At 40.1% G+C, this 18633-nt stretch overlaps 1 protein-coding gene and 1 pseudogene across 2 annotated transcripts in view; both read right to left on the reverse strand.

Annotated features, from left to right (window-relative positions):
* C4H10orf67 (chromosome 4 C10orf67 homolog) overlaps positions 1–7213 on the reverse strand; it is a 94296-nt gene extending 87083 nt beyond the window's left edge. For both annotated transcript variants that reach the window (XM_045184352.2, XM_045184345.2), the window contains exon 1: positions 7103–7213. In XM_045184352.2, the coding sequence (XP_045040287.2) occupies positions 7103–7197 (95 nt within the window). In that variant the 5' untranslated portion in view covers positions 7198–7213. The remainder of the gene's footprint in view (positions 1–7102) is intronic.
* An 8431-nt stretch (positions 7214–15644) lies between these two features.
* LOC112318666 (large ribosomal subunit protein eL39-like) lies at positions 15645–15799 on the reverse strand (annotated as a pseudogene).
* Between the last annotated feature and the right edge of the window lie 2834 nt (positions 15800–18633).

An 18633-nucleotide genomic window follows, 5' to 3' on the forward strand; every position in this document is an offset into this window, starting at 1 on the left:
CAATTTCAGTGAAAATTTCTAGTGTTTTTCCACAGAAAATTATATTTTAGATTGGGTTGAACTTATTGCAGTAGGCTGTATGTTTTCTCACTAGCCCAGTGCTATTCTCCCTGGGCCTGATGGTCCCTGCATCTTCTTTCTGCACAGGCCAAGACTGCGAAGCTCTGACCTTGCTTTCCATAGGCCATTCTCCAGAGCTGTGTTTACAGTGAGCATCCTTGAGGATGAGATAATGTTTTCCTCCCACCAAAACAAAATAGCTATGGTGGCAGAGATGGAGTTCAACAGCATGGTCTTCCCCTTACCAAAGCAGGCCTGGTGAGACAAGCATTGAGTGCCTAATCAGTCAACAGCAAAGATCAATACTGAGTCCCTACAAACAGGGATAGTATTAGGGACCTATCAAAGGGATAGTCAGTCACTAGGTGGCAAGTTGATAACAATGACCCTCTGAGACAGACATATTCTGGATACCAATTTGACCATAATGCATCTGCCAGAACAACCATCCACTGATAAAACTTTACAGAATACTTTATCTACCATCATGACATCATACATAGCATCACTCCTGATCAAGGTACTAATTTTATAGCAAAACAGTGCAGCAATGGGCTAATGCCAGTGGAACTGACTGGTGTTATCACATATCCCATCACCCTGTAGTGGCTGGCCTAATGGAAAGGAAAAATAGCTTATTGAAGATTCAGTTATGGCAGTGGAGAGCCTCATCCATTAAAGGATGTGGTCCTGTCTTACAGGATGTAGTATAGTGGTACTACACTTTGAAACAATAGGGGTGCTCCCTCTCCCATGCTATAGGTCCAGGAATCAAAAGGTAGAAGTGGAATTTACGTCTAGTGCTAATACACCTAATCACTCACTCCTGAAATTGCTTCCTATCCCAACATTTTTATGATCTGCTAGCTTGGAGGACTTAGTCCCCAAGGGGAGAATGCTTCCTCCAAGAAACATTTAACCAAAGTGAGAGAAAATAGTCACTCTAGGGACTGAAGTGACTGCTTCTGGCTGGGTTGTTGGTATACAGTGGAGTCAAGAAAACTGTTTTGAGAACTCAAGAGAGTCTCTGGGACGCCTCTTAGCATTTCCATGCTAAAGGGGAACAAAATTTGCCACCCCTAAATATGCCTCTTTGGCATAAGTATTATCTTGAGCTGGTTGTTTTTAAGAAACAGCAGGCACCAGAGAAACTCCAAGCTGAGTAGAAGTTGCACTTTGTAAGGGACATTTGCATTTATACGGGAATTTACACTGGTAAGATTGTCTCTCTCTCTATACCATGAAGAGAAGGAGATTCAGTCTGTAGAAACTCATTAGTAGAGAAGGCTCAGGTTTAAAGTTGCATAACAACCATACTGTGTTTGCCTGATTGCCTCCCATAACTGGCTTCCCCTCTCCCCGCTACATCTTCTTTATTAAGATGGTGGCTTGAACCATTTACAGGAGCTACTTAGTTTACCCGGGTATTGCCCATGTATACAGGAAATATATATATATATATTTTTCAAATTATAGGAGGTATACATGTTATTAAACTTCTGTTTTTCTCCTGTTAACCTGCCTTTTATTAAGGGGGGGGTCTCAGCCAAGCATCCAGAAGGGGAAAACGAAAATTACATTTTCTCCCCTAAAAAAACCCACGAGACTTTGAAACTCGGGACCATCAGGAATGAAGATTGGGATCTCCAGGCTTGGGCAAGTTTCTCTGCCACTGGCCACGTCTGAGAGAGGACTTAACTTCAGCCTTCAGGTATCACAGCTGCATTCTGCACTTGCATCTACAGTACTGCTTCAGTCCTTTACCACTTCGCTGCCTTTTACTGGCTGAAAATCCTTGTTAATGTTCAATCAGGAAAAGGAGAAACCTCCCCAGGTCAAATACTGGTGAGGTTTCTACCTTCTGTCTGGACCCTGAGTGCTGCTATACCAGTATAAAACCCACAGATTGCCCCATAAACTTTATGTGCTTCTTTTAATCTACAGTGCTGCACATTGGACAGAGCCCTGTGATTCACCCTTCCAGTCCATGAACGCAATCCTCGCCCTCCTCAGTGCCAAGCACTCCTTTTTACTATTCAAGTTCATGTACTATGAAGCTTCACATGTGTGTTCTTTCTATCCTTTTCTTTATAAGCAAAAAATCTATTGTGGGTGGTAGGTGTAGGAACTGTGGGTAGTTAAAATGACAAATATATAATGTTATATGTCAGGTCTATCCCAAAAAGCTTGAAAACAATAAAAGTACAAAAAATAAAGACCAAAAAAATATTTTCAGGATATGATTTTAAAGTGTAGAATAATGTTTTCAGTTATGCCTTCTGGTGTCATAATATTAAAATACTACAGTAATACATTTTTAAATTAAGTTAAAAATTTTTACAGGTACCCCCATTAGAGTACCTAAAAATAATATGTGTGCCTCTTTATTGAGTGCTTAACTCATCCCATGTGCTTTGTTAAGACATATGTATCAACACACACATTTTCCCCTCAGGTTATACTCTCAATAATCTCTTAAGATAGATATTAACTTTTTTTTGAAGATGTGGAAACTGAGGTTCAAATAGAGGAAATAACTACCTAACATCATAAGCCTGGAGTGACACGTTCCTGTTTTCCATCCGTAGTGAGAACAGGACTGTGGTTCTAAGGTTCCTCATGTCCTAACTTACTGTAGGAATGATTCAGAAAGACACGGCCCATTCGGAATCTATGTGAAACCTAAAGGTTCATCCTTCAGTTTCCCGTCAAATCCCAATGTCTAATTATAGGTGCAAACCCCACTGCCTAGAATGGAAACCCACATCACAACAAATTTAGCTAAGTGGTTCCTACACAGTTCTTATTTATAGTCTCAGTAATTTGATTTCTGAATAGCTTGGTTGTTATGCACAAAATATAGTCTTGGAAAGATAACAATTATTGTTTTTAATAACTAGATATAAAATTAATGTGTTAATTTGTTTTAGAAAACGGATCAATGAATATTTACTAATAGAATACAATGATACTTTTCACTGAGTCCTAGAATAGTTTATCCTAATAAATACTCATTAATGAATGAGTCACAGAAAATGGCATTAGTGTAACCAGCTGAAAATGGTCTTATCCTGTTTAACAAGATATTGAGTTGCTTTTCAGAGACCACAGACCAAAACCGCAAGTCATGCAGCCCAAGCTTGTGCAGAGGGGAGAACTTTGACTTCCAATTGCCACACCAGGAACCAAAGTCTCATCTCCTCCTCTCCTTGAAACCAAAGGACAGGAACAAACCAGAACTTGAACACCAGAAACCTATCAGAAGGGCTCGCTGTCCAGGAAGATCCAGTGCTGATGCTCCTTTAACATAAATGGCCAAGTTCCATGGTCCTTTAATTAAAACTTGCCCCACCAGCCCTTCTGCATATGTATTTTCCCAAGCCCTTAAAAACCCTCAAACTAGTCCAGTGAGCAAGATGGATTTGAGCCACTATTAAGTCTCCCATCTTTTCAGCTGGTGCCTTCTTGATCAACAAACCTTTCCTTACTCCATGCTGTGATGTTTTGAGTTTTGGCCTTTTGAAGCATCAGTCACATGAGCTCGGATTTGGTAACATTAGATGTGCTAAACTTTCACCATGGTGCACTGCTCAATTTTAAATAAAGAAAATATTGCTTCCCTCTTTTCCTCTTCAAAGAATATACAATTTTGATGGGCCCTATGGCTCAAAGAGACTTTTCTTTGCATGCTCGTTCACTTTCTAGGCTATCTCACCAAGTTTCCCAGCTCTAGATCCATCTTTGTGGCAATTACTCCCAAAATGATATAGCCAGCCTAGACCTCTTTTTTGAACTTCAGACTATAAGGGTAATAGAATATGGCACCCCAAAATATGTGTCTTTGGCATAAGGATTATTTTGAGCTAATTATTTTGAGAAACTGCAGACACAGAAGAAGCTCTGCAAATAGTAAAGGTTGCCCTTTTGTAAGAGAAATTTTCATTTACAAAGGAAATCTCTATTTTAAGGGTCTCCTTCTCTGTACCAAGAAGAGAAGGATGAGTAGATCACAGGAACAGCATCTTATCAATGGAGAGGGCACTGACTTAGATTGGCATGACAAATCTTACCCTACTTTTCCATGCTTTCCCTGGTAACCTCCCATAACACCCTTTGTCTTTAGCTACAGGTGATATTTAAGGTGGTGGCTTCAGCTATTTCAGGGATTTACTTAGTTTTCCTGGTATCTCTCATGTATACAAGAGGTATATATGTTGTTAAACTTCTGTTTTCTTCTCCTGTTAATCTGCTTTTTATTACAGGAGTGTGGGGAGTGGAGTAGGGGTGTGTCTCAGGCAATAACCTAAAAAAATTGAGAAAAAATGATTTTCCTCCCTTGAAACCCTTAACTGGTTTCCCTGTTTCAGCCATTATCCTCATTATAATCTATTAACAAAACTACAGCCAGAGAAATCCTACTGAAAGTTTGGCCAGATGATGTCATTCCTCTGCTCCAATCCCCTCATGGCTTCCCATCTGTGATAGTTTGATTTAAAATAAATATATATTGATATTTTGGTTTTCGTGCCTCACAGCTCCCCAGACCATTGGAATTTCCTAAACAACAGGAGCCATGGGAGCATATTTTGTTAAATATTTGTGTCTTTTGTCCTTAGTTCCTAAAATAGCTTCAGCATAGAAAAGGTAAACTGGTATTTTTTGTCATTCATAACAAACTCCTTTCAACAACACCTGAGCACCTGAGTTTGTTAATGAGGTGACTTTTGGAAAGCCCTTAAGGATGGGGGCAGTTGTCAGAAGAACCAGCCACTATCAGAGGGTTGGAACTTTCAGTCCCACTTCCCACTCCTACCTCCAGAAAGGGGTTACAGGTTGAATCAACCATCAAAAGTGAATGATTTACTCAATCTTGCTTACATAATGAAACCTCCATAAAATACCTAAATTACAGGACCCAGAGAGCTTACAGGAATTACGGGATCCAGGGTCCAGGTTGGTGAACAAGAGCATATCCATGAGCAGAGGGGATGGTACACCTCACACTCCACAGGGACAGAAGCTCCTGTGCTCAAGTCCCTTCTGGGCCTCACCTTATGTGTCTCTTCATCTGGCTGTTCATATGCATCTTTTAATGTTTTTTGTAATAAACAAATAACCTAATAAGAAAACTGGCTTCCTGAGTTTTGTGAGCTGTTCTAGCAAGTTTATCAAAGCTGTGGAAGGGGTCATGGGAACCTCCAACTTATAACTGGTGGTCAGAAGCACAGGTGAAAATCTGGACTTGCAATTGGCATCTAAAGGGGAAGAAGAGGGACAGTCCTGTGAGACTAAACCCTTAACCTGTGGGATCCGATACTATCTCTAGGTAGACAGTGTCAGAATTGAGTTAAACTGTAGAACATTCAGTCAGTGTTGTGTTCACTAAGAATTTGGAGAATTGCTTGGTAGTGTTAAAAAAGAAAAACACATCACATCATCTCATTTAAAGTCAAAACTGAAGGCCTTACACTGATCTAGGTCCCACACTATCTGGCACCAACCTCTTACCTCTGACTTCATTTCCTCTGCTCTCCCCTGTCACTTTGCCCCAGCCACACTGGCTTCCTTGATGGTCCTAGAAGACCCAGGCCCACTCCTTTCCACTTCCTGTTTTCTGCTTGGAACACTCTGTCCCTTTATATTTACATGGCTCCCTCTCAATTCAGCAGTCTTCACCCCAATGTCATCTTGGTCAAGCCTTCCTTGACCACGGTACCTAATAGTACACTCCACACAGGATTCCCTCTGCTGTCTCCTGCTCTGTTTCTTCTCTGGCACTTACCACTATTATCTAACTTATTTATTACATAGTTTGCTTGTTTGTCATTGGTTTCCTGACTGGAATGTCAACTTTACAAAGGCAGGGCTTTTGTCCATTGGGAGACTGCTGTCTCCCCAGGGCCTAACTCTGCCTTAACCCCAGCATTGCAGTCAATACTGGAGCCTTTCCCACTCACACATTCATACCAGGGCACTGACACACTCCCCCCAGCACTGCGGGTGAAGAGACGTGAACATGGGTATCAGTGGTTCCTTTGTTCAGACAACATGCCCTCATTGAGCACCTGGCATTGTCAGTCTGCTCACTGAGTCCAGCGGGTGCGTTTTGTTGGAGAACTATCCACCAGGTAATGCCAAAGAATCCAGACCAGGAAGTCGTTCCTGTAGGTAAACAACTAGAACAGGTTAGACACTGTGTGCCTATGGCGCTTACCACGCTCTACCTACCGCCTACCAGTGCCTTCCAAAACCAGTAAGCCAGGTCCTGTGTGTACCCTGATTGATTTATAACAAATGCATCCACTTAATAGAGTTGAGCTGGGAGACTGAGCTTGGTAGAAGAGTATCTATCACTGGATCAGCCCCCAGGGCTGGGCCTAGTACAGCTGTGGTTCTCATTCTCCCCCCCACCCCTCTCTTTTCCTCTCTGACTCTCTGACGTCTTACTTCTCAGCTAGGCCATGTGGCACCATGTGGGCCTTGGGTTAGAGAATTTTATGTGTTTACATAAAGGCTAATCTATTGCTGGGTACCTACCGATTTTAAAGGGTTCAAAAAAGAAAAATGTATTTTTTCCAGAAATATCAGCTCTGCATTATCCAAATAAACAGAACTGGAGGAGAGGGGGCAAAGAAGGAGTGTGAAAGATAAAAACTAAAAAAAGGATCAAAGAATAACAGATGACATTATATACACGGCACTCTTCTAAACACCTTAACCAGGTTAATTCATTAAATGTTCAGTATGAACTCTGAAGTAGGCGGTATTTATAATCATTTTCGCTGTTTTCCAATGGGGTGACTGAGGAACAGAGAAGTAATTTACTCAACTCATGGACCCTCTAAGAGGGTCTTCAGGATTGAGCCCAGGCAGTCTGGCTCCAGAGTTTGCCCTCTAGTGTACAGTAATAGATTTAGGAAATTAAAATAGTAGCCTTGGGGCCGGGCAGTGGAGCGAAAGAGGCGAGGGGCGCGGGCGCGGCAGGCGGGACTCGCCGAAGGGAAGGAGGCGGCGCGCGGGGCGCTACAGCCTGCGCGGTCACCTGGAGCGGGTCCGGAATTGTTCAATAACAGACTCGCAGTCCTCGAGGATCTTCCGGCACTCCTCGCTTTCGAGCGCGCTGTCCCCGCTCTCCATAGGAGCTGGGGGGTTGGCGGCTGGGCAGCGCGCCGCCACGGCGGAGATAGGGTCTGGAACGAGCGCGAGGCCAGAATTGGCGTCCGTTGCCATGGAAACTCCTAGGGAACTGGCTTGGCCGGGGAATCCGCTGGGGGCGCGGCGGGGTCGCAGAGGATCGCGGGGCGGGCTCTGGCGTCGCTTCGGTGCGCCTTCCTCTGCCCGCAACTCTGGGCTTCCTGACAAGGCAGTGTCTTCCAGGGACTGCCGCGAGCCAAGACCATCGCTGTAAGGTCCCCAGATAGCTAGACCCCCTGTAGATAATTCTGTGACATCCCACCACCTCCAACTCTTCTTGCTGTCTCTTCACCTAAGTCTCTGAGTGCAGCTTTTTTTGAGGCCCGCACTCTTGGGGAGGTGACATGGGGTAGGGTGTGGATTCCTGCTATCTTTCACAACACCCTTAGTTCGGTGGCCCTTGCTTTCCTAGCCCTCTGCCCTGCGCTACAGATCACCCTCAGAGAGATGTTAAAATAGTGTACTCTTCTAGTAACGATGCTCGGGGGACACAGTGAGTCCTGGGCTCTCGGAGCAATGCCATATTAAAGAAGGAAGCAGGCAATGTAGAAGCCAAAGAACTTATAAGTATGACCCATGGACATGAACTATAGGGGGGGAATGTTGGAGGGAGGGGGTGGGCAGGATGGAGTGGAGTGGGGGGGGGAATGGGACAACTGTAATAGCATAATCAATAAATATATTAAAGAAAAAAAGAAGGAAGCAGGCGGCCTCACTAATTGCCTACACCTGCCTTCCACTTGAGCGCAGACATAGGTGTTCACAGACAAAAAAATTTCTTTGCAGAGATTAAACAGGCCTACTTTCCTATTTAACCTAAATGCCAGCACTAAGATGTTAGCTTGTATGCGGAATCCATTTTTTATTAAGTGCCTACAATAATAAGGGAAACATTTTAAATAGTGAAACTATTGCTCATCCTTTGTTTTAAATGTCATTCACTGATAACTGACAGTGACATGTATTCTAATATCAAGGTCATCGCTTGGTGTTAGAACTAAGCATATTATATTTCTATTTTGATATATTATCTACAAGAAAGCAAAATATTTTCTTCTCTTCCTTATAGTAACTATGTGAAAAGAAATTATTTTGATAGAAGCTCAAAATAGAAAAAAGGAGATCGCTGTAGCAATTATCACCGCTCATATTTAAACACAAAGAGAAAAAGTCCCAAGTTGCTAACAAAAATGATAACCAATGCCTAAATAATCTTCTCTGAAAGCAGTTTCCTTTGGACAGAGGAGAAAAGTTACTTTTACCCTACAAAGATTTTTATTTTTGAAATCTAACTTCCAAGCTTACTTAGAAAAATTTTATTATGTAATCAAAATATATTTTAAAAATGTTTGTACTTATAATAAATTATCTCTCTAAGTGATTTTTTAATAACACAAAGCATGTAAATTCTTAAATATAAAGAATTAAATTCCAAGTTAAAATTAAAAACCTGATCTGTTTAGAAGTGGGCCAGGACAGCAAAAAAGAATGTGATAAGCCGTTGGCTATTCACTAATGCAATTCTAAATGAATATTTTGAAACTGAGGAGGGAGATCTCACGGTAGAAGCATGAGTCATTGGTCAGCACTGTGCAGTGTTTGGTGACATAGTTACACCATCCCACAAAAGCAGGTACTGGACAAAACCAGTATAGCAAGGTTTCTGCTCTTTGTTTAAACCTTGCTATAGCATATCAAGAATGTTCAGATTTCAGTGTTTGGTAGATCATATAATGATGTTTTTTTTTCCAAAAGTTTATTTAGAAAGTCACAGAGGTAGAAGCAGTGAGCCATGGAAAAAGTGAGCCAGCTGGGCTTCGTGGGCTCAGGAAACAAATTACAGAGACAAAAGAAGGGCCTTTAGAGCTTAGGAGAAAGAAAGGCAAGAAAAACATGCCTGGGGGAAGGTGAGGGAGAAAGGCATGGGTATGTGAGACAGAGAGAGAGAGAGAGAAAGAGGGAGAGCATACAAACACAGGTCTGTGTTTGAAACTAATAACTCCATAATTCTTCTCTTCTTATTAGTTATCTACATTTATCTCTCAGATGTACTCCTTATAAAATTGTTCATTTCAGATCATGTTCTCACCTGTAAGAACTGGGGGTGGCACTGTCAAAGTATTTGCCAGAGTAAATCCATGCCTCTTATATCACATATTGAATTCATAGATGGTTTTTAGTGGAAATCTCAGGAGCTCTAGAGTAAATGTTTTTAAAAACCCACTGATTCTGAAATTTACCTGCTTTACAACAGCAATTTTCAAACTTTTTCCTCTCGTAGCACACATAATTTAATTATTAAAATTCTGCAGCATACCAAAAAATACATTTTTTGCCAATCTGGCAGAAAAATAAGTATAATTTTGACTCATTCACACCAGATGGTTATTATTGTGTTGACTGTTGTCATTTATTTTATTTGACAATCTAAGGGAAAAGAGGTCAGTGTCTGACTAATGAGACAGGTATTGCATGCTCTAAAAATTCTTGTGACACATTAGTGTGCTGCAGCACACCAGTTGAAAATCACTGTTTTAGAAATTGGGCAAACATCTGTGATCCTCTTTTTTCTCACCAGTAAAAACTGAACAATAAACTTCTCAGGGTAGTTGGGAGGAGTATTCTATAAAGTGAGAAAAGCATGCAGCACACTGAGACAAATATTAATCAGGATTTCAAGGACTGTTCCTTCTTTCTAAATCTCAGCTAAGGAATACATTGTTGAAGGTTTTCTATTTTTTTTTAATTTGAGTATTTCAGAAGATAAAATAATTTTTACTTGGTAAAGTAATAGGACTTAAGGCACAATTTTAAAATGTCAAGTGCTTCTCTGAAACATATACATGTATAAATATAATGTGTGTTTATATGAAAATATCACCTACCAATTATTAAAAGTGATAACCTCTTGGATTAAACAAAATGAGGATTTGATTCAGAGTCAAGTGCTGACTCTAAACATAGTAATTTATATATTCCAGTTGGATATTACCGGTTCTGTAGTCTAATAAAAGTCAAGAGGATTCAGTTTAGGTTTGTAATTTAAATTCCTTTTAAAGAGTCATCATATGTAAATTGCTCATTTTTCTTTTATCACCAGCTGTAATCTATAATTAGGTAGTACAGGCTCTGTTATGTGAACTTGTTTTATGTCCTGCTTCATCCATAACCAAAGTTCTTTTTTTAAATATATTTTATTGATTATGTTACTACAGTTGTCCCATTTTTTTCTTCCCCTTTATTCCTGGGAATAAAGGGAGAAACTTAGTTTATGTCCATAGACCGTACATATAGGTTCTTTGGCTTCTCCATTTCCCATACTATTCTTAACCTCCCCCTGTTTATTTTGTAAGTTATTCCCCATACCTTTCCCCCATTCTCCCTCCTCCCTCTCCCCACTGATAACCCTCCATGTAATATCTATTTCTGTGAAACTCTTCCTGTTCTGGTTGTTTGCTTAGTTCATTTTTGTTTTTTGTTTTTGTTTATTTAGGTTCAGTTGTTGATAGTTATGAGTTTATTGTCATTTTACTGTTCGTATTTTTGATCTTCTTTTTCTTAGATAATTCCTTTTAACATTTCATATAATAAGAACTTGGTGATGATGAACTCCTTAAACTTGATCTTGTCTGGGAAGCACTTTATCCGCCCTTCCATTCTAAGTGATAGCTTTGCTGGATAGAGTCATCTTGGATGTAGATCCTTGCCTTTCATGATTTGGAATACTTCTTTCCAGCCCCTTCTTGCCTGCAAGGTTTCTTTTGAGAAATCAGTTGATAGCCTTATGGGAACTCTTTTGTAGGTGACTGTCTCCTTTTCTCTTTCTGCTTTTAAGATTCTCTCCCTGTCTTTAATCTTGGGTAATGTAATTATGATGTGCCTTGGTGTGTGCTTCCTTGGATCCAACTTCTTTGGGACTCTCTGAGCTTCCTGGACTTCCCAGAAGTCTATTTCCTTTGCCAGATTAGGGAAGTTCTCCTTCATTATTTTTTCAAATAAGTTTTCAATTTCTTGCTCTTCTTTTTCTCCTTCTGGCACCCCTATGATTCAGATGTTGGAAATGTTTAAAGTTGTCCTGGAGGTTCCTAAGCCTCTCCTCATATTTTTGAATTCTTTTTTCTTCATTCTGTTCTGGTTGGATGTTTATTTCTTCCTTCTGGTCCACACCATTGATTTGAGACCCAGTTTCCTTCCTGTCACTGTTGGTTCCCTGTGAATTTTTCTTTATTTCACTTTTTCATAGCTTTCACTTTTCCCTCTATTTTGTGACCATACTCAACCATTTCTGTGAGCATCCTGATTACTAGTGTTTTGAACTGTGCGTCTGATAGGTTGGCTATCTCTTCATCGCTTAGCTGTATTTTTTCTGGAGCTTTGATCTGTTCTTTCATTTGGGCCATATTTTTTTGTCTTGGCATGCCTGTTACGTAGTAAGGGGTGGAGTCTTAGGTATTCGCCAGGATGGGGCAACCCTCTTTGCTGTGTTGTGGCACTGGATGTGGGGGAGGGGTCCAAGAGGGAGCAATGTCACTTGCTTGGCTCTTGGCTGGCTTTCAGTCACTTCCTCTGCTACCCACAAGCAAATTGGACCCTTCTGGTGCTGATTCCCAGGTGGTTGGTTTTGTGGGTGTTCTTGGATGCTGTGGGTCTCTCCAGCAAACTCTCCTGTGAGGCTGGAAGTTTCTCCCACTGCCTCAACCCCCACAGGTTTTATCAGTCAGAGATTTTGAGGCTTTATTTCCCGGTACTAGAACCCTGGGTTGCTCGGTCTGTCTCGCTCCCCACTTGTTTCTCCCAGTTTATCCACACGCAAATGTGGGACCACCTGCTCTGCCAGCTGCCACCTGCCCTGGTCCTTCAGCCTTTCCTGGTCCTCCAGTTGCTGCCTTGCCATGAGTCCCCGGCTGCCTGTCTCTGCCTGCCCTACCCATCTGGAAAAATGTTTCTTCTTTAACTCCTTGGTTGTCAGACTTCCATACATTTCGATTTTCCGGCAGTTCTGGTTACTTTTTGTTTTTAAATGTATTGTTCTCTTTTGGTTGTGCATGGAAGCAAATTGTACCTACCTATGCCATGTTGGTCGGACATAACCAAAGTTCTTAAATAAAGGGTTGGGAAAGGAGATAGCAGGACCCTTAGCTAGGACAATATTACATTACTAAATCCTTCATGCTAAAACTTGAGACTAGATAATTTTAACATCTTAAATTTTGATGTGATGAGATAACATATCCACTCTTGTAAAGAGCAAAGTCTGTCAGTAAGTGTTTGGCACATGGCTAATGCTGAAAACCAAGATGGGAAGCATGACAGGGAGTCTGGGCCAGAGCATCCTAGGTATGGAATTTGTATCTTTCTGCCAAATGTTGTTGAATACTATAGTAGGGTGTTGCCTCTACTTGGAACTAAATTTAGATCTTTAAAAGGGAGATAAGTAAAATGTGAAGAAAATGGTAGAGCTTAGCCATATGTAGAAGTACATCCACCTGAGAGAAGGTTTGTGAACCTGCTGCTGAGGGAAATTTGGGAAATTTCCAGGTCTGATCAAATGACCAGAATGGATCTTCATGCATGGAACGTAACCTATGAAATCTGTAACATATACATCTCCATGTATAGTGAGGTGGTTCAGGAAAAGTAGAAGCCTGAATGAAGAGTAATAAAAGGGAAATTACTATATTTCATGCGATCTAAGATTTTCATCCAAAAACATTAAAAATGTGAATCTTAGAATCAGTGAAATAAGGTAGATAATAAGAATTTATCAGACAAAGACATTTTCAGGGAGATTCTACTTCATCACACCACAGAGACAGCTATTCTCACGAGAAATGGAACACTCATCAAGCTTTCTCATAACTTGGACAAACTACCCCCATAGAACCATCTAGTTCTCTTTGTTGTTCTTCCAGTATCACAAGACAGCTTGTCAATAACTAATTCAAGTCCTCAGGTGCATAGCGTGGATTCCCAAGTAAGACTTGATCTAGATAGCAAACATGTGATTTTGGCTGGCGTGAGAATTCTCCTGTAGCCTGTCCTAAATGAACTGATAAAACAGCATTTGGACTTGCCTGCATGAGGTCTAAACTTTGAAGGAAGATATTCCTCTCAAAGAACCACCAAGTCAGGCCTTGCCTGGGCAGTCACTTCAGGTCTCTCATTAACATCCTGTAGTTGTACTATTAGGCACCTTTCATTATCTTTCAGCTTCAAACCCTATTCTGGAAATGTGATAACAAAAAAATTCTACCTTAGCAATCTTGAGAACTAATGGGGAATGTTGGACATAGGAGAATGTGGTAATGTGAAACCCAAGTTTGTTATTTTTATGATATCTGTTTATTTATTTGGTAATAGTTCTCTGTACACTGAGAACTATTATGAGTATATTAGAAAGATTATGCTATAACCAAGCATACAATGAAGGTTCTGGTCAAGAGTACACTGTCTAGGGATCATCCACCCGCCATTGCTCAAGTCAGGAAGCCCGTACACAGAAGAGACTACTCCAAGCTCTGCTGCTAATGGTTCTAGATCAACAAGCCACACTGTGCCAGTTAATATACTGAATATTGGCAATGGTTTTTATTGGTGAATGTAGTGTCCTATTGACTAGCCTATTGATTAAATATTAGAAGTGAGCTCAAATTGGTACATTTAAAGATGTTAAAGATATGTAGGTCAGCTAAAATAGCTCAGAAATCCTCCCTCCATTGCAGAAAGAGTATGTAAAACTCTATGAAGGCTGTAACTTAAACCCTGAGGGATGGGGCTTAGGGATTGGTCCCCTAACGGTCCGCTGTTCAGCCTTTGCTTTATTGTTGACTGGTGCCTACTGAAAGGGCCTATGATATTTCTTCTGAGATGTTATTACATCTGCTTTAAAGGTACCATTCGCCCTGGTGGTAGTCAGAACACCTGAACAGAGAAAGGTGGGATTTTGTGGACCTCACTAAACAGGCTGCTTGCTAATGAGTATTTCTTTTAAAAAAATTAATTCATTTTAGAGAGAGAGGAAGGAAGAGAGAGAGAGAAGTAGAAATTTATTGTTCCACTTATTTATGCATTCATTGTTTGATTCTTGTGTGTGTTCTCTTAGGGGATCAAACCCACAACCTTGGTGTATTGGAACAATGCTCTAACTAACTGAGCTACTCAGTCAGGGTGCTAATGGATGTTTCTTAAAATAAATGTCTGAGATTTGCTTTCATTATAAGCTGAGAGGAAGATTGTAAGGAAATAGTTAATCTTCATCAAACTTCTTTAAAGGATACATCTACTCAAAGAAACCTAAGACTGTATTTCACTAATTAGGTCAGTTTTCTGGGAAACTACAAGAAGTAATAAAAGCTTCCTAATACAACTGACTGATATACAAAATCTGTATCTGTCTTATTCATTTTTACATCCCCAGCCCCACCCATGCCACCCACATAGTAGGTGTCCAATAAGTATTTACCTAGTGAGTCAATGACTAATGCTGAATAAGTTCTTTAAAAGAACTATTTCTAAAGAGCTGTGTACCTCAGTAGTTGGCACTGGAGAACTAGGCAGGAAAATTCTGGTGCTTACTAGAGGAGAGACTGAGAGATTAATTCAAGCTGCCAATGCTTGATGCTTCAGGAAACAATGCCTTCCAGGGAAGCAGCAGATATTTCAGACCTTAGTACTCTGCTGTCACATTCTTTATGAAGAAGGAATCCCTCATCACCAATGAGAAGTGAAAAGAGAGGAAGAAGTACAGGTAAGAATTTCCCATCAGGATGTTCTACATGTAGGTTCAATTGATGAAGAGATTGGCCCCATTAGGAAAAATTATATGTGACTGGGATGGTTCATTTTATGTCAAGTAGGCTGAACCATGTGCCCAGATATGTGGGCAAACATTATTTTGGTTGTTTGTGTTGGAGTGTTTTTGGATCAAATTAACTTTTATTTACTTATTTTTTTAAAAGAGTTGTAGTTTCTTTCTTTCTTTTTTTAAAAGATTTTATTTACTTATTTTTAGAGAGAGGGCAAGGGAGAGAGACAGAAACATCAATGTGTGGTTGCCTCTAGAGTGTTCCCCACGGGGGAGTTGGCCCACAACCCAGGCATGTGCCCTGATTGGGAATCGAACCAGCAATCCTTTGGTTCACAGGCAAGTGCTCAATCCACTGAGCCATACCAGTCAGGGCTCTTTACTTATTTTTAAGAGATCTCACATATTTATTACTGAACCAACCTACTAGTGCAGAAAAATATTAACAAAGAAAAATAATTTGTCTAATAGTTTCCCAATAAAATACATCCAACTGTCCAGATAGTAGTAGTCTTTTCAGTGATATGATAAGATACAAGCAGCCTGGATACTGCTTAAATATGTGAGCCATCTCACATGCAATTCCTTACAGACCCAGCTTGTGTCTTTTCCAATGTTTCCTCTTGGAGTTCTACCTGATTTTACTACTAGTTTTCTTTGAATCTATTGGGGAATAGGCTGATTCTGCTTTTGATTCTTGGCCAGGGACCTCTTGACTCTGAGAGTCTTGTGAGAAGACATGGCAAAGAAGAGTCAACCACATGCATGATGGACAAAGAGAGGCAGATGAATGTTTAAACCGGTGAACTTTGAGTAAAGCAGATTACCCTCTATAATGCGAGTGGGCTTCATCCAGTCAGTTGAATGCTCTAGTCTTGTGCCACTTAAGGACAGAGACGTGTTCTGAAAGTCATCATTAGGCAATTTCATTGCTGTGCAAACATCTTTACGCAAATCTAGATGGTATAGCCTAACACCTAGGCTATGTGATATAGTCTATTGTTCCTAGGCCACAAACCTGTACAGCATGGTGCTATCGTGAATACTGTAGGTAATTGTAACACAATGGTAAGTATTTGTGTATCTAAACATATCTAAACATAGAAAATGTACAGTAAAAATACTGTTAAAGATAAAAATGGTACACCCGTATGGGGAAAGCAGCTGACAGGACTGGAAATTGTATTGGGTGAGGCAGTGAGTGAGTTAGAAGTGACTCTGAAGGCCAAGGACATCACCCTACGGTAGTGTAGATTTTATAAACATTGACCCTTAGGCTATGCTAAATTTACAAAAAATATCCTTTCTTCAATAATAAATTAGCTTTAGCTTACTATAACTTTTTAACTTTATAAATGTTTTAATTTTTTAAAACTTTTAGACCCTTGTAATCCCACTTATCTTAAAACACAAACACCTTGTACAGCGAGCTGTACAGAAATATTTTCTTTCTTTATATTCTTATTCTATAAGCTCTTTTCCTATTTTTTAAATTTTTGTTTTACTTTTTAAACATTTTTGTTAAAAGTGAAGGAGAAACACACACATCAGCCTAGGCCTACTCGGGGTGAGGGCCATCAGTATCACTGTCTTCCACATCCATGGCTCCTGCTACTGGGAGGTCTTCAGGGCAGTGACGCTCATGAAGCTGTCATCTCCTGCTGTGACAGTGCTTCTTCTGTTACTCCTCCCGAAGAAGCTGCCTGAGGCTCTTCCTGAGGAGCTGTCACTCTTTTCAGAAACATGTCCATGGTGGTTCGCTTGATTTGTTTTTTTCTTTTTTCTGTATTTTTTAATCATAGACTTGCTTGTAAGCAGATAATGCACTATGAATACTGCTATCAGTGAAAACCTGTTTGGGGGTCCATGTTCTCAAACTTTTTAAAGAGCTTGTTAAGGTCTTTCAAAGCCTTTAGGTCCACTAAACCTTTCACAATGAATTTTCTTGGGAGTTCTTCCTTTCCTTCTGCGGTTTCTTTTTCTCTTGCCCTTTCTTCAGCTATGCATTCCTGTTCCATTAGTCAGTTCTTCAGGAACCACTTCCAAGAGCTCCTCAGTGTCATTCTCATCCACAGCCAGGTTAAATTGTTTGTCATTTCAACCATTGTGGCTGATCTTTTCAACCTTTGTGCTATGCTGTTAAAACAGCTACATCATTAGACAATAGAACTTTTTCAGCTCCATTATAATCTTATGGGACTGCCTTCCTGTATGTGCATCAGTATGTGTTGCATGAATGTATTTCATCGGTCATGCTATGAGCAAGGTACTGATGGAAATTTAAAGGCTGTCTTCACCCAAACAAGAGGAACTCTGCAGCAGATGGCGTTCAGCCTTGAACTGCAACTTTGGCTCTCTCCTGGGTCTTTAGCCTGATGACCTTCAGATGAGAACTGCAGCATCAGCTCTCCCTTCGGTCTCAGCTTGCCCACCCACCCTGCAGATTTGGGACTTCCCAGCCTCCACAGTCACTTGAATAAATTCCTTAAAATAAATCTATGTCTCATCGATCTTTCTAAAATCATCCTATTGGTTCTATTCCTCTGGCGAAGCCTCGCTAACACAGTGACCAATGGAAAATTAATAAATTAGAGAATACCATTATAAGTCTTGCAGATCTTGTCATTTTATTATCAATAATAGTGAATGCGATGGTTAATTTTTTTATGTCAACTTACCAGAGTAAGGGATGCCCAGATAGCTGGTAAAACATTATTTATTCTGTGTGTGTCTCTGAGGTTATTTCTGGAAGAGATTAGCATTTGAATGGGTAGCCTGAATAAGGGTGATCTCCTCACTATTATGGGTGGGCATCATGTAATCTGTGGAGAGCCTGTATAAAACGAAAAGGTGGAGGAAGGATAAGTTTCTTGGGCCTCCAATTTGCAAATATCAAATTGTAAGACTTTTCAGCCTCCATTATCACATGAACAATCTTTCACAATAAATCTTTTTTTAATATATCTTATTGGTTCTGTTTCTCAGAAGAACAATAATACAATAAACATATTAAAAGGACTGATAAAATGATTATTATAGCAAGTTTAATGTTATTTACCAAATGTTTACTCTGTACCAGCAACTTCTCTAAGCATTTTACACATTACAAATTTAGCCAATTATCTGCAATTTAAAAAATGAGAAAATGCAGATGCCAAGAAGTTGCCTTACTTGTCCAAGTTCACAGCTGGCAAGGGGTAAAATTGGGTTCTGAACACAGTATTGTTCCAGAGCATACACACTAAATCATCAGTTGCTTCAGCAAACTGTCGTGAGGAACAAATTGTTTCAGTTCTTACAATGTTAGTTTTGGCAATGGCCTCAGAAGTATTTCTAAAGTTGTCAGGTCATATTAGCAACTTGACTATGAACATGTATTGCTGGGATTGCTGTAGAGAATTAAATTCATTAGCATGCTGTCTAACTCAAGCCCAGTTTTCAGGGAAATTCATGTTTGTGTTACATTTGTGAGAACAAGAAATTAAGCAAAATGATATGTACCCATTAAATCTACAAAGTTCATGGCTAAACTTATTTACTTTCCTCTTAGGAGAGTTTCTTTCTTTTTTTCTTTT

Source organism: Desmodus rotundus, chromosome 4 (genome assembly GCF_022682495.2).
Source record: "Desmodus rotundus isolate HL8 chromosome 4, HLdesRot8A.1, whole genome shotgun sequence".
Classification (NCBI taxonomy): domain Eukaryota; kingdom Metazoa; phylum Chordata; class Mammalia; order Chiroptera; family Phyllostomidae; genus Desmodus; species Desmodus rotundus.